Below are 22,330 nucleotides of genomic sequence, written 5' to 3'. Positions count from 1 at the left end.
CTCACACATACTGTGGGCGTGTGAGGAGGCCAACTGATTATATCATTTATCTAATGGAAAGGCACCCAGAGGACACTTGATCATTTTTTATCTACTACAGGGGGCGTCCATGAGGGCAAATATAGGGGCACCAGGGGCACCTTTTTTTAAATAAAAGATGTATCTAACATTGACTACTGCTAAATTTAATGCTTTAAAATTTGATATCATATATGAAATTACTCTCTAAGTACATTTTGATTCGTATATTACATGAAGCAATACATTGGCCCTACATTTGGGAGTTCTTAACATCTTTTATTCTCATACGAATGTGCCTGTTTTCCTGATCACACACATAGTCCAGAGTACACTCTAGTTTTGTCGTGTGTGGCACATAATGAGACCATCAGTTACTGCAACATAACGTTACATAAAAGGACTCTTTCTATTCATGTCTAAATAAAAATTTACCGTCTGTATTTTTTATACATTTGTGTGTTTTATGAAGGAATAATCAAAAGCAGATGAGGCTGTTTCTTTTACTTTCACATACAACGTTTGAGTTGTTACCTGTGACTAAATATGTAAATGTGTTTTATATAATGTTTGAATTTAAACATGTTTTTTTTAATGCATTAGGCTACATGATGACTAAAAATGATGGCGACTGATTTTCATCATTTTGTACGTCTTATAACAAGACTGGAGCCGCGTCAGGGTGTTTCATAGCTATAGAGTTCCCTGATGGTTGAAGAAATTGCATTCTTAGAAGAAAAAAAGTTAGTTTGATTCAGGTTATGTGTAATATTTTCCAAACAGAAACGATACACTGAAAGTTGTTTAAGAGGAAAGCCCCGCCTGACACCCCCCTCTGCTGGTGAAAACATACATTTAGCACATATTTCCTTATTTAAGCTGCTGTCCCTGATGGTGTTGGTGTGTGTGTGTATGTGTGTTAAAATTATATTTTGCTTGTTTGTTTATAGGCCTATCTGTGCGTGTGTATGTGTGTGTGTGCATTTATGTATTTTCCACAACTCGGTGTGAAAATATAAATAACTACCTTGGCGGTGTGTGCAGTGTAATCTGCTCCCAGCAGGCTGGATTCCCACTGTGAGAAAGACAGTATATTGTTCCTGCAGCAGCGCAGATAACAACTCATTAGCATACTGAATCATTTGGCTGCAAGAGCCACTCTGCCACCCATCTGCACTGAGCTGATAAACACACACACGCCAGCTCCCTCACACACACACACACACACAGATCCATGCAGAACAAGCGCACACACACTCGCACAAGCCAAACACACAAACATGTACGCGGCAACAAGCCTCCTCTCCTTCCCTCCCTTTAAATCCCTCACATACGCTCCCCGTATCCCCTCTTTTTGTGTGTTTGTGGAGAGTCGGGAACAGTGAAGCAGGTAAATGTTTGGCAGGTATTAACCCCGAGAGGCCCTCAGTCGCTCCCAGAGCTGAGCACAGGAGGGGCCTCCAAACACCTGGATGTCTCTGATGCTCTCTGGAAGCAATTATAGTTTTTTAGAAAAACATCTAAGAGCTGATGCTGCTGCAGAAATGCTGCTGGAGTTATGGAAAATCAGCAAGCAGACATCAAATTAAAGTAGCATTCAACTTCTACTTTCTCATAAATAACCACAGGCCGGTAAACATAACTTTTCGATTGCGTGAGTGCATAGCTTGCGGGCTGTTCGGCTGTGTACAGACACAACAGCGAGCAAACGAGTGCAGCGGAGGCTGTCCAAACCACTTTCACAATGGCAGGATATCCTGCAGGTCACCGAGACACGTTAACCTCTGCAGGAAGTTGTCACTTGTAGGGAGGAAGTGAGGATTCCAGCGTTCATTGGGGGGAATTTCATGAGGAGGTGGTTTGAACAACTTACTCTGAACTGACCAAGTAGGAAAACAGCTGCATAGTGTGCTGTTTTCTTCTTCTAGGAATTTAATAAGGTCTGTAAAAATGTTATAATGAAGTGTGCCATAAGCAGGAGGCATGGATTGATTGATGGAGTTGAACTAATTAGACCCGAAACCAGCTTGATTGACAAAACCAGGCTTTCCTCTGCGTGTTTTATTCAGGGGTTTTGTATAAAATTCATCGATTTAACATTGGATATATTTATAGATACAACTATCATACAACAAATATGTCATTACCAAACGTACAATGTCCCTTTACTGCAATTCATAAAATACCATAGTTACCAAAGGTACCAATAAAGGCTACTAACTCCTGCTGAAAGAGCAGAATAACCAACAACAGTGAGCAATACTTAACTGCATCTGTGAAAAACTGCTGGTGTTCTTATGATATTAACATTGTGTGTGGAGTGTGTAAGCATGTGTAGGTGTGTGTGTGTGTGTGTGTGTGTGTGTGTGAAATGCGGCAATGAAGGGATTTATTTGTGTACCTTACTAAACTACAACTGCATTACAGTTAAAAAAAAACACTGACACATTCATATCAAAAGGACTGCGTGAGCTTCGTCATGATATAATATGACTCATATTTTGTACACTTGCATGTCTTGTACCTCCAATTTCAAACAGATATATTCAACCCAGGCAGTGAAATTGTTTATCCGTCTGTCGCCTTATTTGGTGTCATTCTCATCACCAAAGTGTAACAGAAGTAAATGGTACCACATTTGATGTACTACGTTCAGTCGCTTCACCTCGTGAGTTCATCTCTTTGCTCGTTTCTCGTCTCCTTTTTTTCGCCAGTAGACCCAGTGACAAACACACAACAGTACATCTTAAACCACATGACTTGAACTCCAGTCACTGTTGTTACATTGCGCAGTGGAAATATGATGCTATTTACAATACAACTGCATGGGTAAGATAGAGTCTGGTCGCTTTAATTACGGCCTCCAACTGAGGCGAACATCGAATTTACTGGGCATATTTTCAGGGGTTTATTCATTGATTTTTAATAACTTGCCGCACTATGCATGCACTTTGGATCTAGTCTGGCTGCACCACGCTGTAATCAATAGTATCGTTAGTGAAGCATTGGTCAAAACTTGGATAATATATGAAAAATCTTTCACAAGGTGTCTTTGATTTTTGTTTGATTCTGTTCGTCGTTTGGATGAACCAGTTTTTCAGCTTTGAAAATATAGACAGTTATAATCCGCAGGTCACTCAAAGACGTGAGACATGCAGAATTTACAAGTCTTTTGTCAGATCAATTTGAACCAATCAAAGCAAACTATTCATCTGCGCTGCCTCGGATGTAGTGTGGAGACAGGAACGTACTCATGATCCAATTTTGGACACCACTATCTCACTACGTGGGGCTTCATCTCCCTCCTACACTGACAACTCAAAGCAAACGGGGTCCTGAGCGTATCCTTCTCTTTTCAGTCCCTCTCATTGTCCTCTTTCACTCTCAGGTGTCTGTGGTCATTAGGCGTCAGCATCATCGGCGACTGGAGCCATCTATGGGGCGCCCGTTGCGCCTCAGGTCCCTCGTAGCGAGATGCAGCGGGGGCCCTCGTGAAGCCGAAAGAGTCCTCGGAGCCGGAGGCGAGTCCTGGTCCTCCATAAAGCTCTCAGGACTGCCCTCGGCATCGCCATCGGGCAGGCTTCCACAGCTCGAGCTCGGTGACATTGTCTCAAGAAGATCGTCCCTCGCCAAGCCCACCACCGTGTCCTGATGCGGTCCAACCTGAGGGCCCCCCTCGTGGGCCCCGACCAGCAGCCCCGTTTCCCCGTCAGTCGTGCTGCCAACGTTCCTCCCTCCGTCCTGGTCCTCCAGCAGGTTGGACAGGAAGCTGATGTACTTCATAGCGAGCCGCAGGATCTCGTTCTTGCTCAGCTTCTTGTCCGGGGGGTGAGTGGGGATGAGTTTGCGAAGCTCCGCGAACGCCCCGTTTACGTTCTGCTGCCGCCAACGTTCACGACTGTTGGTGAAGATGCGGCGGACGATCTTCGGCTGGCCAGCTAGGACAGAAAGAAAAAGAGTATAAGAAGAGGCTTTGATAGGAGACAGGGACACAGATAACATGAAATGCAGAGCTGAAACAGATAATGCAGTCTGTAAAACGGCTAAGGAATACAAGTGCTACAATAAAAATGGAAGAAGCAGCAGCAGGAAACAGATGCGCAAAGGTTCTGAGGAAAAATGCATACTGGATAAACAAAAAAAGTTCCTAAAGAATGAAGTGTCGGATTGTCCTCCATACAGCATGGTTTTAACAGGACTGAGCAGAAGCTTGCAAAATGATCACAATATGTCGTGTGCTAAATCAAATACAGGAATAAGGCTTGTGTTTATGACACGCCAAGCCCCAAAAAAGAGTGTTTGGTTGACTTGCTCTGTATTCCGAATTCTCTGTACTTTCTTTTTATGTAGGTTTGATCAAATGCCCCACTGCAGGTAGTCACTTCCTCCCTCCCTCTACAATGGTGTCTTCCAGGCTATTGTCACCCTTGGAACACACCCAGTCTATCTTAATCCTTCAGCCCACTCTGCAGTAAAACCTTGGCATGGAGGCAGCAGCAGCACCCCCATCCTCCACCCCTGTATGTGGCAGTGAGTGGGCAGCAGTGGAAATGATGTTTCAAATGAAATAAACCCCAAATCCGCCCGCGTACAGCTTACTTTAACGGCGTGCAGGTACATGTATTTGACATTCTGATTAACAGCACTTATTTATGCTATGAATTAAGATGTATTTATTCCTCTGGGCTCATTTTTCTTTTTGCAAGGAACCTTCTGCAACCATCAGATTAGGTACAGTACAGATCCCTGTCAGTGGATGGATGACAATGGGGATGAGGACGTTCAGGGGACTATATACTGGCAGAACGAGGACACAGCAGAAGTGCGTCTTACCATACTTATAAAGATCTAAAATGCGCCTACCCTCGTCGAGTTCAACCTCATAAGGCGCCGGACGGCGCTTTACCCTGTTGCTGGGGTACATGCTGTACTGCTCCGACTCCCCTCCGAGACTATGGCAACAGAAAGGAGACAAAAAGGTGTGCAGGTTTATGGGAAAACATGATCAACAATCAATTCCTTCATTGCAAAAGAGCTCTTAACATTTCTTGCACCAGGATACTCACATTCATAAACACACGCATACACACACACATTGCCTATAAATGCACAAACATGATAAAAATGTCAACAAAATATAAACTCAGTGTATTTCACAAGCTTTTCTACAAACTACAGCAGCTAAATCCTGCAGGCCACATCCACCAGCCATCAAACTTTCAATGAACACTCACACTGATCAAACAAAACGGGCGTTCATGAAACTGTACCATTCTTCTTCGTCTGTCTGAATCTTTACCTGTTGATGGCGGCGAGAGGCTGCGCCAGGTTGTAGAGCATGGCCCGGGCCGGGACAGGAAACGCGTTAGGGCTCAGTTGGACCATTCGAGCGTCGTCTCGTTGCGGCGGCGGCAGCGGCAGCGGTGGAGGTCTGCGAAGTTCCGTGATCGGCACCAAATGGCTCTCGGTCCTCTGCTCTAGCGCTTTTATAGCGTCCCTCCTGGAGAGCTCGATCACCGGCACTTCCCTTTTCAGGTCAAGGGCGTTGTGAGAGGCAGTTTCCTTGGCAACGCCGTTGATGATGATGCTGATGCTGGTCCCGTTGCTCGAGTTCTGCAGAGGAACGTCATCCGTCTCCTCAGCCCCCTTCAAGCGCCCTCCCCTCCTCTCCTTCTCCTCCCCCTCCTCCTCCTCCTCCTGCCTCCTCGGCTCCTCGTCCTCCTTGTATCCGTTCTGTCTGGAGATGATGATGGAGGAGTCCTCGCGCTTTCCAGGACCGGACTCTGCGTCAGGACTGCCCGGGCAGAGCTCCGGCTGCCGTTTTTCCATCATTTTTACACCGTCACCGAGCGCTCGAGCCCACTAGGTCCTGAGTAACAATGTCCTCGATTATTTTGTTGATCAGAAAAAAATGTGATTTCCTTTATTTTACTAGATACGCTTTTACTTTCCATGCAAGCATAAAGAGAGTTAACAATCCTTTAATATAATTGCCATTAAATGAGAATTAAATCACCTTTATTATCTATTATTATTGCTAGAATTTGTGTTATCAACTTTAGATTTTTGGCAAAACGGACAAAGACAATTGCGCTTCTAGTTCCTTCCCCGTATATTATACTATTATTACATTTCCTTAATTAACCTACATTTTTTAAAATCGATTTTTTAGAAATAAAAAGCACAAATTTGACATTTTTTTTCCCAAGATAACACTTAATACATGTGAAAACTACATTAAACCCGCTTAAATTATCGATGATTTTACCGTTTAATGAGAGCTGGTAGAGGTTAGAGAAATTGTCTCACTATTAAATGATACAGAATTTAGTGTTTTTATTTGGATTTGTCCTAATTAAGCTACAAATTTGGACTTAGTAATATTTTTTTAAATGTTAACTTGTTAATTAGGAAGAGCTTTATCTTCAACATGCATGTTTTTTTTCCTCCTTTCTATGAATCTCTTACCTAACGCTCCCCTGGCCTTCAGCGCCGTTTATACCGTTAAGCTAATATCTAAATGTGTTTAAAACACCGTCTGAGCTCTGAAGGAAATCTCATTACGGTGTATTACAAGCACATTTCTGCTGCTGTTAATTTAGAGCTGAAATGTTCGCCTTATTGGCTGATTATGGATGCCAGAACCACGAAGAAGAAGCTGTCATTCCTCGTCGAAATAAAAGATCCTGCCTTCACCAAAATCCAGAAATATCAGCGTAGAAGAAGAAAAACACTTGGACCTGACCGTTTCCGTCGGCAAAGATGTCAGAAACGGTTTTTTGTTTTATCGCAGTGTAGGCCATAGTGCTGTTGTTGTTAAAGACGAACATCAAAGGCTTGTCAAATTGAGTACAATACAGACCGGTAAGAGAGGCGTCTGTGTGTTATTAATTCGATAAACGTCCTTACGAATATCATTATTAACGAACAACAGACCGTATAAAAAGCGGACTTTTATTAGTGGGAATTCTCTCTAATAGGCCTCGCATCCGTTATGACATCCCGTACAGTCTCCACCAGCCGATCGGACAATAGCAGAAAAATATAGGCTAAATATTCCGCACGTAACACCAATAAAATCCAGACGAAGGCAATCCAATTAGAGCCTTTTAGAAACAACAAATATGGCGCTTTAAATAAAGAGATGTAATTTTTTGCACTCACCGTTCCAGCCGTGTTGTTGATGTTACTGTGTAAGTGGAGCCATTTTGTGAGTGGGTCATCCATGTCTGAGCTTTTTCTTTTTTTTCTCTGCCAGTTGTGGAGCAGTGTGTGTGTGTGTGTGTGTGTGTGTGTGTGTGTGTAGCTGAGTTATTCCTCGCCGCATCCCTCGCGCTCCCTCAGTATGGGGAGCGGAACACAGGCCGCAATGTGGCCGAGTGAGATAAGCGCACGGCAGCGGCCTCTTCATTCCCGATAAGCCCCTAAACCCATTATTTATGAAATGATTCATTATTATTTGGCTGTCGTGGGCTATATAGGCTTGTGGAGGGCAAAGCATTAAAAAAAAAGCAAACAGGCACAGCGTAACGGCCTGTAACAACGCGAGGTAGTGTATACTGTAGCCTGAGCTGTAGCTGAGGTGTTTTAATTTTTTTGATTAAAGAAACAAAAGCTCAGGTTAAGCTTTTGACCTATTTATATTTCCAACAAAGGGCTTTTTCGCTAAGCTCGTTTATCCTGCAGTAAGATACGTGATGATAGCAGTGGGTCGTCTGCCTTTTGTATTTTATTTTTTTTACATTTTATCCTAAAACGAGTATCCATTATCCCTTCCTGCGCCCTGAGGCTGCACGTGCTAGTGATACAATAGAGAGCTGAAATGACGAGGGTGTAATTATGATAACGATACCTTAATTGAATGGGGCTCAATTCTTTTATCGATTGATTGATTTATAAATGGATAACTGAATAAATAAATAATAGGGCTGTTGCGTGTCATTGCTTGTGTTTGGGGCCTTGCATGGTCGGCGGTTCCTCGGGGTCCGTAGGGAGGCATCATGGCTGCGGGAGATAAAAGCGAATCGCCTCCTGGATGCATCAGATAAAAGAGCCGCGCGCTATCAGAGCGCGTGCAGGACAGTTTAAATGATGGCAGGTACATCCTAATAACGGATTTTCACACCGTCCCCCCCCCCCATTTAAGTCAAATAAATTCATGAATTAAAATAATACCATGACAGTAGTCGAATAAAACGGTTAGATATATACATGTGTAGATAGAAAGATAGAGAACGTCGCGTTTTTTACGTTTTGAAGCCCTATAATTTAGAACAGTAGCGAGCCCCATCATCAGTCACGACCTTTAAACAGACCTGTTGCAGCAGCAGTCACGACCAACATCCTCCATCCTGTTCTTAACAACAGCAGCCTCACCATAATCCCTTTAAACACTGTTAGCATCTACAGGAAACTGCAGAGTGACAAGTATTTTTTTTAATAAGGGGCTCTCAGCGCTGCTGTGGGTCCCAATTAAAGAGCTAAAATTTGCAAATGAATTAGCCTTACTGGCCATATGTGGGTCTTGGAACTTTTTAATAAGCTCATCTGATATGTAAGTTAAAATATGTGCATGCTATTGACTAAATGTGTATGACAGTGTGATAAAAGTACAAGCTTTTTGTGGCGCAATGTGTTACATTCAACAATAAAAGTTTGACAAAATATTATATTTTTATTGAGAAGCAAACTGGTATCAGTTTCATAAAGCAATAGGTGATAACAGCACAGGGCAAAAGAGGGGATCGAAAAGAGCCCCAGGGCAACATAATTCATGAAAAAGAAGGAGGGTAGTTAATACATTTTTTTAAAATAATTTGTGATGCAGGTGTATTCCAGCGGAAAGTACCTTATCTTTTATTTTCTAATAGATGCTTATTAGTTTGAGACTCTCGTGGGACTAGATGACATTTGCAGCACATCCTTACACATGTCAATCATCTGAAATAATCAACCTGATAAAAAGGAGCAGATCTTTAAAAAAACAAAACATTTAGGCCTGAGAAAAAAATGCACCACCCCACTAAGTAACATAAATCACAATTTCAACATGAGGAAACTGTTTTTGTGGTTGTCACAAATACTAAAGTCAAAAATGAAAATGAAACTATAATTAGGCTATTCATTCAAATAATATGCATAGAAGCAAGTCATGCTGGATTTGAATCAGTATTTCCTGTCTTATAATATTAGAAGCACAATAAATACATTTAACAAACATATTCTGTCTACTACCTGATATGGTTTGCAATTGTCATTGTAATCTCTGTCACACTGTATAACATGAGTTTGCACCTATAGGAAATAAACCTCTAACCCTGTTATCCTGTGTCGGCTCTTTGATATGTGAAACTGCAGTGAACTACACGCTGCCTATCTGACTTCTACCACAGGTTGCAGTCCATCAGCGGTGTGTGCAGCGGCGAATTATAATCCATGGCTCCAGGAGACATGGCTCTGTGCCACGTCAGCGCTGGATGCGTCGAGCCGGCATGATCCGAAGAGAAGCCGTGCTCTCCCGGGTCATGAGCCGCGTCACCTGGTCCAGGCTGAGGCCGGCGACCACCTCTCCATTCACCTGGAGAATCTCATCGCCGATGCCCAGGAGGCCTATGTAGGGGCCCTCGCCACTACCGTCACCCACTTTCTCTACATACACGCCTGGGAGGGAAACAAGTAGAGGAGAACCCAGGTGAAATATAATGTGTCTGATCAAATTTGACCTTCTTATTAACTCATAAGATATTCTCTTTGTACTGTTTATTTTTAAGATGCATAACATTTATTTCAAGAAAAGCCCGGCAGTAAATCAACAAATTAAACTGCAAAACGTATCACTAAATTCAAAACATTATAAAGAGAATGTGATATAAAGAGTTACCAGTGTCTGGTCGACCTTTGCCTCTTGAGATGACGAAACCAAAGGGGCCATTTGGGGGTCTGACGAGCTCCAGCAGGAGGGTCCCATCAGGGAAAGCCTGGGTGACCCGGCCCACTGGACGCACGATTCTGGAGGCAAGTACATCTTCAACACTCAGGGCCCTGTGAAGCTCGATCTGAGGGCTGTCCGGGCTGTAAGGGCACAAATTCAGCTGTAGTTATAAGCAAAGTGATGGAATAAAATACGTTTCTCTCTACTTTCCTTGACACCTACCTGGGCGCCAGGCCGTACGGTATCTGCACCTCTCCTAGTATTGTTGAACGCTCTGTTCTTCTTTCTAAACTCTGCACAGACGAGGCTTTACGCAGTTGGGCCAGTGGCAGCACCTAGTGGCAAATTAATGGCACTGTTACAGTCTGTTTTTTCCATATTGGCAAAATTCACCAGATCAGACTTTGGAACTGGAAACTTTCCCTCCATAAAACAAGTTTGTGCGTTTGGCACCACACGCACGCACACATTATGCGAGTAGAGGTTGCGATTGGCTGGAACAGAAAGTTGTTTACATCTGTTTAGTGTGCTCTTACAGCTGCCAAGAGGACAACAAGGACAGAGAGTGGAAGGAAACAACCTGGAATGGATTATTTGTGCTCCAGAGTCAGGAGAAAGGTTGGTAATACTTCAAAGCCTCGGCTGGTCCACTGTGGCAAATAAGTAATGAAACGTACTTCAAAGCAGAAGTGGAAGTTTAAAGACATGTAAATAAGATGTTTTCCCCCTACGGCCTACTTTCTGACTTATGAAAAATAAAATCTATTTGATGTTTGTTGATATTTATTTGAAAGTAAACAGAAGACAATTGCAGGTTAGCGCAGCAGTCCTTGAACACATCACAGCATGAAAAGTGTTTGGTGCTGACCGGGTGCAGTGTCTGCAGCGAGGGCGTCCTCTGTATGCGGCTGGCAGGCGGCGGTCTGCGGGTGGGGCTTGGGGAAGTAGAGCCGGCCCGGGGGGCGGCGGGTATACTGAGCTGTTCCATGCTGCTGGAGCGGCCTCCTTTTACCAGTCGACCAACGCTGTTCAGACCGATGGAGGAGAAGAAGCGACGCAGGAAGAGCTTTGGACGTCCATCCACCTTTCTGTAAAGAGAGTTATGATTATTTCTTTGACACTAAAAATGTTTATTCAAGACAGAATAACTCCCCAAAGTAATATATATCAATCAGCAAACAGGGACGTTTTTAAGAGGAACTATAAAATAAATACTTTTTTTTACTTGAGCAGTAAAGCTCTTCATTACCAGAAGAGGGCAGGATTGTCTTCTTCACAGAATATTTACAACAATAACATCCTGTGGACTGTAGGTCAGGGTTTTAATCTCCTAAATCTACTAGTCTGTCACGCTCAAGCTGTTTTGGAAACGGTTTTGGAGGGGGCAAAGGGATTACATTCAAAGCTATGACATGAGCGTTGTCTTGGCTTACCTGGACCCGTCACAGTTCTCCTCCCATGTGGCCTCAGCCTTCAGATGTTCTGCTCTCAGCAGCTCTGCTCTGAGGTCCTCAGCCCGGGACAGAGCCAGAACGCGCAGGGCAGGACGACAATCAGGACCAGAACCGGGGTCTCCAGTGAGAACCGCTGGAAGAAGAGGAGACGCTGAGTGGATGTCAAAGAATATTCTGTTCTGTTCTACTCTTTTAATTCTGTTCTGGTCTTCTCTATAAGGTTTTATTATATTTTGTTATATTCTATTTTGTCCCGATCAACTCTATGATGGTCTGGTTGATTTTGCAATGTTCTATTCTGTTATGTTCTGGTTTATTCTATTCCATTATACTCTATAATCAGCTATAGCTCTATAATGTAGCCGTTTGTATTTGTATACGTTTTGTATTTCATCCTATACCACTCTATCATGAAAGTTATAGCCAAGGTTATGTGAACGACAGTCTACTGTCGATTCTGGTTTGCATGCCGGGTATCTTTTTACAATACTCATTTGGATATTGCTGATAAAACTTTTACTGAATTGAATGCACAAGTTTATACAATATCATACTGTAAGTATAGAGCTTACTGAGCACTTTTCCATCCCTGCTTTAACAGTATTATAAATCCTCCTAGATTAAAGATAAGTATATATAAGTAGTAGCGGGAAACTGTCCTTATCATTGGCATTCTTCTGGCAACTACTTGAAATAATTTGGCGTGTGTTGGTCCCTGGGAAGAGCGTGCAGCAGGAGGAGTCTTATCATGATTGCTGTTTTGTGTGGATGTTATTACAATGTATGAAATACAATGCTCACACATCAGCTCAATCAGACATTAAACTCTGGCAGTATTAGGTCTGTTAAATGTCAACTGATTTGGACATTTGTATTCCCACATGCAGCCCCTCCAGGTAATGTCCGACCATATTCAGGAGTACAGCGCATGTGTGAAAGGGGCTCACCTTCACAGTGACCACTCACCTGTTCCATCTGGAGTAGCATCCCAGAGTTCAGCAGATGGCAGGTCAGTGGTGACCCGGGCTGGGGAGTACCTGAGGGTGGAGGGCCTGATACAGGGCACTGCGCTGCTGGTTGTAGGGGTCCCTTGAGTTAAAGTGACTGGAGACTCCCTTCTCGTCTCTGGAGAGTCCAAAAGGGTCGGATGCTGAGATCCTCCCTCAGCTCCCTGATTTGAGGTCATTTGGAACTGAACTGTGGACTGCGCTGCAGCAGAGCGGTTTCTCGAACTTGACTTTAGGGCTGACTTTATAGGCAGCGATGGGGCAGGAGATTCCCGCAGTCCACCAGAGGCCTCCAGCAAACAGGGCTCCAGAGCGATGGGGCTACCCGGGGCGAAGGAAACCGCTCTGCTCCAGTTCACCCTGCTCCTGGGATTTGAGTTACGCCGCTGGGCCCAGGATGGACCGTAGGGGCTGTTGCCAGACTCTATCCGACTTTCTCCTTTCCTGCTCCTTCTCCTAAGTTTCCCAAACCCTGAAGATTTCCAGCCTGAGCTCTCTTTACTTTCCCCCAGCACAAAAGCTCCAGCGAAAGTGACAGTTAGAGGAGCTTTGGGACGAGTGCTCGCCTCCGGCTTGCTCGGAGGCACCCAGTGAGGAGCAACTTTTCCCCGAGGATCCTCAGGGTTACACGCAAGCTGCTGCTCGGGCTTCTGTGGATCTGATTGTGATGAGACTGGCTGAGGTTCCCTGACTACAGAGCCACATGCCTCACATTTCTTCACCAGCACTATTATCTCTTTTATCACTGTTTTTGGTTCACTACTGACGCCCACATCTTCTGGCTTCTGTGCATTGGAGACACTTCTATGGCCTCTGCTCCTATCTGAACCACTGCTGCTGGAATCTGTATTGCTTTCTTTACTCTTGGACTTGGGTGTCCCAGGCCTGCCTCGCTGTCTCACTCTATCCAAGTACCGAGACTCAGCTTCTTTTTCCGATTCATCCTCAAAGCGTACCCGCGTCGGTGAACAGCCGTACCGTCTGGATCGAACACCCTGGTCAGCGGGGGTTGTGTCAATTTTGTCTGGGATGAGGAGTGGAACGGATACAGTTTGAGGTGTGACGTCTTCTTTGGTTTGAACAGCTTCCTGCACTGGCGTTGGATTGGGAGGGTCAATTGGCTGCTTTTTTCTGCAGGAAATACAGAAAAAGTAACACATATTTGTTGGTGAGTCAGGCTCATTTTGAACTTATTTGGTGGTTATGAAAGTGAGGCAAAATGAAAGCATTAATGAATATGAAAGTGAAACTGTCAGTAATCTCTCAACAGATCAGGTAGGTTTCTGGTGTGGGCATGTTCATACGGCCACTTTCAAAATAAGAGATTTTTGGTTATTAACTTAACTAGTTACATAAGTTGCAATGCAATACATGTCGCTGTTTAAGGTAGAACTGGAACTGAACGTAGGATATAGTGCAAATATTTCTTATGTAAATGCTTCCTACAGATATAAAGAGAAATCGGGAACAAAAAGGTTTAACATTGTCAGCCCCGTGTTTGTAAAAACACATCACAGTTAATGACCAAAATTAAAGCCTTTACCGCATATTAGAGGTGTCAGAGACTGATAATGATAGTGAATTTTGTATCAAAAAATGTCATATCATATCAACTTTATTTTCTATCCATCCATTATCTATACCGCTTATCCTGTTCAGGGTCGCGGCGGGGTACACCCTGGACTGATTGCCAGTTGATCACATGGCTGACACACAGAAACAGACAACCTTTTCACGCTCACACCTACACCTACGGGGAATTTCAGAGTCACCAACGAGCATGTCTTTGGACTGTGGGAGGAAGCCGCAGTACCCGGAGAGAACCCACGCAAGCACGGGGAGAACATGCAAACTCCACACAGAAAGGCCCCCTTTATCCGAACCGGGGTTCGAACTAGGAACCTTCTAGCTGTGAGGCAACAGTGCTAACCACTGCACCACCGCACAGCCCTAACTTGTTTTCAGTTACACAAAATTAGCTTTACAAAAAAAGGCGGAGTGCAAAAGAAGGATACCAAAAAGCAGAAAGAAAGATAAGAGAGACTGAGGGACAAACAAATACAGGACACTAAAAGACAGAGAGAGAGCAATGGCAGCAATTCTACAGCAAATGATCACACCACTGACTCATATCCATGCAAGTCCTCCATAAACTACAATATATTCAGAACTCTGCTGCACGCCTCCTCACCTGCACTCGCTCCCGCGACCACATCACCCCCATCCTCCAACATCTTCATTGGCTCCCCGTCCCCTACCGCATACAGTTCAAAATTCTCCTCCTCACCCACAAAGCCCTCCACCACCAGGCCCCTTCCTACCTCACTGATCTCCTCCACCATCACACTACTTCCCGTAACCTACGTTCCTTACATGCCAACCTCCTGTCCCCACCTCACAGAACCAAGCACCGAACCTGGGGGGACAGAGCCTTCTCCATAGCCGCCCCCACCCTCTGGAACTCACTCCCCAGTCACATTCAAACCTGCACAGACCCATCAAATTTCAAATCCCTGTTGAAAACTCACCTTTTTAAGTTAGCTTTTAATCTGTGATTGTACTGTTGCTCTGTTTTGACTTGTTTGAAGTATGTACATTTGTCTGTTGTTCTTTTTTAGTATTGATTTTAAATATTTTACAGCGTCTTTGAGTCCTGAAAAGCGCTCTATAAATAAAATTTATTATTATTATTATTATTATTAAGTCTATACAGAACTGCACAATCAACATCTAACCTGTGAAGATGTTAATAATAATAATAATAATAATAATAATAATACATTTTATTTATATAGCGCTTTAAAAGGTGCTCAAAGGCACTTTACATAAAAGAAAGAACAGAAGCAACGTCATTTGTTAAAAGCAGATTTAAATAGGTGGGTTTTGAGTGCGGTTTTAAAGGAAGGAAGAGAGGGAGAGGTTCTGAGGTGTTGGGGGAGAGAGTTCCAGAGGGAGGGGGCAGCAGTGGAAAAGGCTTGGTCTCCCCAGGTCCAGTATTTGGTTGGGGTGAGAGGGGTGAGGAGGTTGGCATCAGTCGATCTTAGGTTGCGGGTGGGGGTGTATTGGAGAAGGAGGTCGGTGAGGTAGGAGGGGGCAAGATTGTGAAGGGCCTTGTAAGTGATTAGTAGGATTTTGAATTGTATACGAAATTTGATGGGGAGCCAGTGGAGGTGTTGTAGGACAGGGGTGATGTGGTCTCTGGTGCGACAGTGGGTGAGCAGACAGGCAGCAGAGTTTTGGATGAACTGGAGTTTATTAAGGATTGTGGAGGATGTGCCATAAAGAATGCTATTGCAATAGTCCAGTCGTGAGGTGATGAAGGCGTGAATGAGTGTTTCAGCAGCTGAGAAGGTGAGGGAGGGGCGAAGATGGGCAATGTTTTTGAGGTGGAAGAAGGCAGTTTTGGTGATGTAGTTGACGTGAGGTTCAAATGTGAGAGATTGGTCGAAAATGACACCAAGGTTGCGGATGTGGGTGGACGCAGGAACAGTGGAGCCATCAATACGAAGGGTGAAGTCGGGGCAGGATGAGAGAGGATGAGATGGGACCGATGATTAGGATTTCTGATTTGTTGCTGTTGAGTTTGAGAAAGTTTGCTTGCATCCAGGTTTTGATGTCTGTAATGCAGTCTGTGATGGTGGAGTGAGTTGCAGCAGTGATGGATTAGGTGGAGATGTAGAGCTGGGTGTCGTCGGCATAACAGTGAAAGTGGAGTCCATGGCGGCGTATGATGTGACCAAGGGGGAGCATATACAGGATGAAGAGGAGGGGACCGAGCACTGGGCCTTGGGGGATACCTTGAGAGAGAGGGACTGTTTTAGAGGTGGATTTGTTGATGCTGATAAACTGGTGGCAGTTGGAGAGGTATGATTTGAACCAGGAGAGGGCAGTTCCATTGATGCTGAGGGAGGATTCAAGGCGGGTGAGAAGAATGGAGTGATTAATGGTGTCGAAGGCTGCAGTAAGGTTGAGAAGGATGAGGATATTAAGGGAGTGGGTGTCGGAGGAGAGGAGAAGGTCGTTGGTAACTTTGAGAAGGGCAGTCTCTGTGCTGTGATGTGTTCTGAAGCCGGATTGAAATGGTTCATAGAGATGATTGGAGTCCAGGTGGGTTTTGAGTTGGGAGGCGACGGTGCGTTCAAGTATTTTGGACAGAAATGGGAGGTTGGAGATGGGGCGGTAATTGTTGGGGATGTCAGGGTCAAGGCCAAGTTTTTTGAGGAGGGGTGTGACAGAGGCCAGTTTAACGGTGGGAGGGACAGAGCCGGTAGACAGGGAGGAGTTGATTACAGAGAGGATGAGGGGGAGGAGAGCAGGAAGGCAGGCTTTGACTAAGGTGGTGGGGATGGGGTCCAGGTCGCAGGTGGAAGTCCTCATGGCAGATAGTGATTTGTGAAGTTCAAAGAGAGAGATCAGGGAGAATTGGGAGAGTGAGCGATCTGTAAAACGGGGAGTGGCAGAGTCAGGATCAGGATTAGGATCAGGATTAAGGGGGGAGGAGCTTGAAGTGGCAAGTTGGTTGTGGATTGAATCAATTTTTGTTTGGTAAAATGACATGAATGAGTTGCATTTGTCAGCTGTAAAGGAGTGGGTGGAGTTGTCCATGGGTTTGAAAAGTTTGTTGATTGAGGAGAATAATGTCTTGGGGTTAGCGGAGCCAGAATGGATGAGGGAAGAGTAGTAGGTGGAGCGGGCAGTGTTGAGGGCGTGTTTGTATTGTTGTATGTAGTCGAAATCATTGTTAAGAAATCATTGTCCACCAAAGTAGATGCAGCCAACTTACACAGTGGATCTCTGATCGGAATGGGAGCGTCTGCAGGGACGATCTCCTTTGTCGTGATTGGAGCGAGCTTTGAGTCGTGCTCGCTCCAGGAGACGCTTGGCTTGCTCGTGTCTCGGGCTCAGAGGAAGCTCATCGCTGATTACAAGAAGTGACCTGAGGATTAGGAGAAACATGAAAAAGAGTACAGAAATAAATCATTTCGGCGATGCAAGCTACGAAGCTTATTGTTTGTTGTGACATATTTGGTGACATCATGTTCCCCACAGATTGACTTAACATTGAGTGAATCCAGCTGTGTCTTCCTAAGCTATCTTATGTAATAACAGATAGATATACGGGGGGTGGCAGAGGTGGTGAGCAGCAGAGAGAAACGTCATTCATCCATCCCTCCGTCTATCCATTCATCCTTATGTCCAGCAGTTAAGCTACTTTGCATTGTACTTGTGTTTATCCCCTGGCCCAGTGATAAAGATAGCATGCAACAACAACCATGTGGATTATCCTTGTAATGGACTGAGTGTGATTCATTCTCTCCGGGGTGTGAAGAGGACAACATATTGTGTATAAATAGATTACAGTTGCATGTCAGTGTCTAATCACAACACTGACAAACAGTGTAATTAGCAGCCTGTTTTGATAACCCATATGCCGATATTTTATTCTGTAGTGTATAATGATGAAGGAATATAATGCATTATAATAACAATTAAAAAATGCATCTAAAATATTGCCACCATTGCAGAAAATGAACCTAAAACCCCTTTCACTTACCATAAATAACATATGACCACTTTGGGTATGACCTGAAGTATTTGTCTTGTCTCTCATCTACAGTAATACAAGATTTTAAGAGCGTATACCCCTTGCAAAGTGTCACAGTTTGCAAATCAGAGCTTCATTTAATAATCTTAGGCGGATAAAATATCATTCTCACAGTGTTGATATTGCAGGGGACAGCCTTTCTGACACTCTCACTGCTCTATATTCCCACAAGCGAAGCTGTAAGAGTGGAATTTATGGGGAGAGGATATAAATAGGACATAGGAGTTGTATATCACCATCTGTGCCAGGCACATAAAGAAGCATTGCATCACTCACCTCAAATAGGGTTCAAGTTCCTGAGCAAGAAAGGCTGAGTCGGAGACGTCCAAAACCCCCTGGGCACCTGAATCTGGCAAAATAGAAAAGTACAAATCTCAGCAACCAGATGGGAATTGAATTGAAAAGTTAGAGCATCAAAGTGCTTCAAAATGTTTCCCCTCTACTTGAGCTATAACAATATTCATAATATCAAGGTTTAAACTGGTATTTAGCGTCTTATTAAGTGCTTGCTGGGGCAAACGTTGCTGCCAAGAGATCCATCGGAAGGAATATGACCTGTATGGACATGAGGGTATTTAAATGATTGTGTCAGGGATTTTCATAAACCTTTACACCATTAGATTCAGTGGCTGTGTCAAAGGTTAGCCCTGACTGATCCCAATGTCAGTAAAAAAAAAAGTGTTATGCAATAACTGAGAGACAGAACAAGGAGGTTTACCAGAGAAATGAGTGGCAAATCACCTGTATGTCCAGCACTCACTTAGGCAGAAACACACTACACATATACCGTGCTGTAGTACTAATACATAGTATATGAAAACATAATCTGTCACCATACATGCATACAGAGACATCCATCAGCTCACAGATGGAGATGCAAAAGCAGGGACACTTCCCCCACCGCTCTGACTTCTAATAATAGCAACAGCTGCATGCACATCTGCACATCTGACATCTGTTCAAGACTGGAAATGAGCCAGGTTACATACACAACATCAGGGGCTTGCATAAGTAACTTTGAATGGTTGCAGAGGCTAGAAAGGTTATAAAGACATTTAGAACGTTTAAAAGCTGCTTTAGTTGACCATATTCACATGACTGCTATTTGCCTCTGAAATCAAGCTGAGGGAGGGAGGCTCAAATGCTGTTATAATGATTTAGCTTCGCTGTCCAGGTTGCAAATCATATAAATGCAGGCTATGGTATCAAAAAATAGTTACAATTTCAGCGCTTTTCAAGTGATGAAACACTAAAAGACAACTGATAGTAAAAATCTCATAAATTGGGCCATTTCAAGTTAAAACTATTTGGTGAACCCAAACGTGCTGATAGCCAAGTCACAAGAGCTAATGCTAGCATTCAAGCAGTTCCTAGCTAACATTACCACTGGCTAGCAAACATTACTGTTTAGCTGATATTACTGCTAGCTAGCTAGCTAATATAAATGTTGGCTCTCCAACTTTACTCTTAGCTAACTGTAGCATTACTACTAGGTAGCTAACTAACATTTTAGCTAGGAATTTATGCCTTTCCCATCTTATTGTGTAACACTTTGAAATGGTAGTTTAAGCTAGGAGGTGGTTGAACGCAAATGTTAGCTGTTGTCTAACGGTAGCTAATGAGAAAAATGTTGTTTAAACTTCAAATATAAATGTATCTCTACAAATATATCTATATGTTTATACAACTAGCAAACCTCCAACACAGTAGTACAACATTATAACAGCATTTTAGCTTACTGTACCACCTTGAGTGTGCTGTCAAATGAATATTTGGTTGGTTGGTAATTAATGTGAAGCTAACTACAAATGAAGCTCCCTAAAGTCAAAATTTTGCCTAATTTTGGTTATCAACTTTTTACATCTGACATTAAATACATTAATTTCCCTCAAGATACCTACCTGTACAATCGTCTCTGTATGTTATGTCTTCATAATATCTAGCACTTTCTTCTCCAATCTGCTCTCTCTCCACCATGTAGTTATGTTTTCTTTCTCTCAACCTTTCATAAGCCCTCTGCTTCACCTTTAGTTTCTCATCAGCAGAGAGCACCCCACTTTGTGAAGCCACGCTCTCTGAGCTGTCTGAACTGCACAGTCCCAAGGCTTCTGTCTCCTTCTGCTCACACCTGTCCAGAAAACACTCCACACTGTCCGAGTGTTTGAACTCTGCAGAAACATCGCAGTCATCCACCGCAACTCCAACATCGCTACTGATGCCTGAATCGTCTGGTTTAGACATCCCCTGAGGCTCTTTTGCTGCTTCTGTTTGAGTGTAGTCCTTCAAAGGGAAAGTGGACGGTATGTTGTTTGGACCAACACCATTTAGAAGCAAAGTTTCAGGGCGTGCCACTCTCCAGAAGCCTTTGGGTGGTGCCCAGCGTCTTGTTGATGTTGAAGAAGTGGAGGTAGAACTGGACTTTGTAGATGATGTAGAAGCAGAGGTGATGGCAGGAGAGGAGGAGAGTACAGGAAGAGGAGGAGGAGTAGGGGAAGGCTCATCCTTACTGCTGCTTGAGTTATCAGACAGAAGACTTTCCAGACTGGTTCCTTCCCCGAGCCCATAAGGCTGCTCTGTCAGAAAAAAGCCCCCGCCTTCATTTCTCTCTGACCTCTCTTCTTCAGTTTCCTCTTCTGCCTTTATCACCTGCTTTCCTTGTTTTTCAGGTGGAGGGCTGTGGATCTCCAGCCTGACTTGTACCTCCACCTCCTCCTCTTCATCGCTGCTGCTCAAGATCCTCGCAGCGCCTGATCGCCAGGAAGGGGCAGGCAGAGATACCTGACCCTTTCCTTTGGGCTTCTGTCTGAGAAGACCGTCGGAGGAGATCTGTCCGGCGGGGCCGCTAACTAACACGTCTGTGTCCAACCTTTCTCTTTCTTTCTCTCTGTCTCTCCCTCTTGTCCTCCTCTGTGTGAGGGACTTCACCTTGGTCTGTAATGCATGCACAGCTGAACTCTGAGGAGGAGGAAGTTGGGTGCTCAAAGAGGGTGCAGGGAATACAGGTACAGGAACCGGGCCAGTGATGAGTCCCCAATTGATGGGAAGTCCAGTGGGTAGAGGAGAGCTGGGTTGTGTTTGGATGTTATCAACCGCCTTCTCTTCCTCCATCAGCTGTTCCTGCACAGGAAAGTCCAGTCAGGTCCTGTAGATTAGGAAAAAAAAGATGTTTTTTTAAAAGCATGCAGAAAAAAACAATTCCCTTACACGTGTTTTACATCTCTGTTACCAACTACTCTCTATCTGATCTGCCTGATGAGGAGATATGTAATGTGGGTTCAGTCACGTTGCCTTATCCACAGATTACTTTGCAGTGCACAGGATAATCCTTTAGTATAAGAGTTAGCAACTGCTCCCTGCAACTGAACCTCGGCTCAATAAACAATATTATAAAGGTTTGTTATCAAGCAGAATCAACAATATACAATGAAAAAAGATTTTCTCTTTAAATCAGCAACGTATTCAATCAAAAAAGCTGAAATAATTCGCCTATTTGTGATTCTGCCAAAAGAAGCAGAAATATTTTTAAATTAAGTGTCGTAGAAAGTAGATTACATATGCACAACATCTCGCTAAAGGTTCATTTAACAAATATATCTTAACATTATGAATACAGCAAGCTTCACAACACATCATCTAAACCAGACTAAGTTACATAAAAGGGCTAAAACACAACAGGAATAGTGTAGCCTACCTGGATATTTGGCGCAGATGTTCTTTAAAACACAAATCCAGCGTCAACCATCATTAGAAAGTTCATCTGAATTCCGGTGCAACTACACAAATGTAGCCTAAATAACAATTCATTCTGAAACCTGCGCCGACCGTGCAAATATTGCATCGCGCATCCGCATGTCGGTCGGCAACACAAGCAAGAAGACGGAGCAACTTTCCCCTCCGGATAAAGAAGGAAATAACATTTTTCTCAATGAATCTTCGGATCCTCGTGCTGTGCTGACACTCACTGTCTACACAGCTCCAGGTCCAGGCAGCGTCAGGCGAGCCAGCGGCCTCTCAATCATGATTGGTCCGGTAATCCCTTCAGAAATCAGTGGGGATTAGACAAAAATGGAATACAAAAATGCCTGCTTTAATTTCGTCCTTGCCTCGCAAACCCGTTGCCGAGTGAAGCTCTTTATTGCGTAAGTACAGAGTACACGCACCGACTCCCTGCACACAGCTGCCTAATAAGGGAATAAAAAGAGAAAAACTAATACTAAAATGGCTCAATGGGCTTCAGTCTAAATAGGATGCCCCCAATTTCCTGCCGTTCCTACATGTCGATGGTTCTGATGTAAGAATACAAGCTATGGTGTAA

The 22,330-nt window shown here is 43.9% G+C and overlaps 2 protein-coding genes across 2 annotated transcripts; both read right to left on the bottom strand.

Moving 5' to 3' along the window:
* Nucleotides 1–2,064: 2,064 nt before the first annotated feature.
* tal1 (T-cell acute lymphocytic leukemia 1) lies at nt 2,065–7,314 on the bottom strand. Its single transcript, XM_069685436.1, has 4 exons — nt 7,183–7,314; nt 5,318–5,887; nt 4,882–4,970; nt 2,065–3,956 (listed from the first exon to the last, which is right to left on the bottom strand). The coding sequence occupies exons 2-4, from the start codon at nt 5,848–5,850 to the stop codon at nt 3,433–3,435; spliced, it is 1,146 nt and encodes a 381-aa protein (XP_069541537.1). The 5' UTR covers nt 5,851–5,887; nt 7,183–7,314; the 3' UTR covers nt 2,065–3,432.
* Nucleotides 7,315–8,732: 1,418 nt separating this feature from the next.
* On the bottom strand, nt 8,733–21,123 carry LOC138611249 (uncharacterized protein KIAA1614). The gene is given in 9 exon segments (XM_069684231.1): nt 8,733–9,678; nt 9,899–10,067; nt 10,168–10,284; nt 10,818–11,037; nt 11,383–11,536; nt 12,370–13,541; nt 17,194–17,346; nt 18,292–18,364; nt 19,917–21,123. Coding segments are annotated over 9 exon segments (3,459 nt in total). The 3' UTR covers nt 8,733–9,484.
* Nucleotides 21,124–22,330: the final 1,207 nt, after the last annotated feature.

The sequence above is a fragment of the Semicossyphus pulcher genome, unplaced genomic scaffold (genome assembly GCF_022749685.1).
Source record: "Semicossyphus pulcher isolate SPU_LCO1_2020_fin unplaced genomic scaffold, fSemPul1.0.p SCAF_7, whole genome shotgun sequence".
In the NCBI taxonomy this organism is placed as follows: domain Eukaryota; kingdom Metazoa; phylum Chordata; class Actinopteri; order Labriformes; family Labridae; genus Semicossyphus; species Semicossyphus pulcher.
The sequence above is the reverse complement of the archived record's forward strand: the minus strand, read 5'-3'. Positions and strand labels throughout refer to the sequence as shown.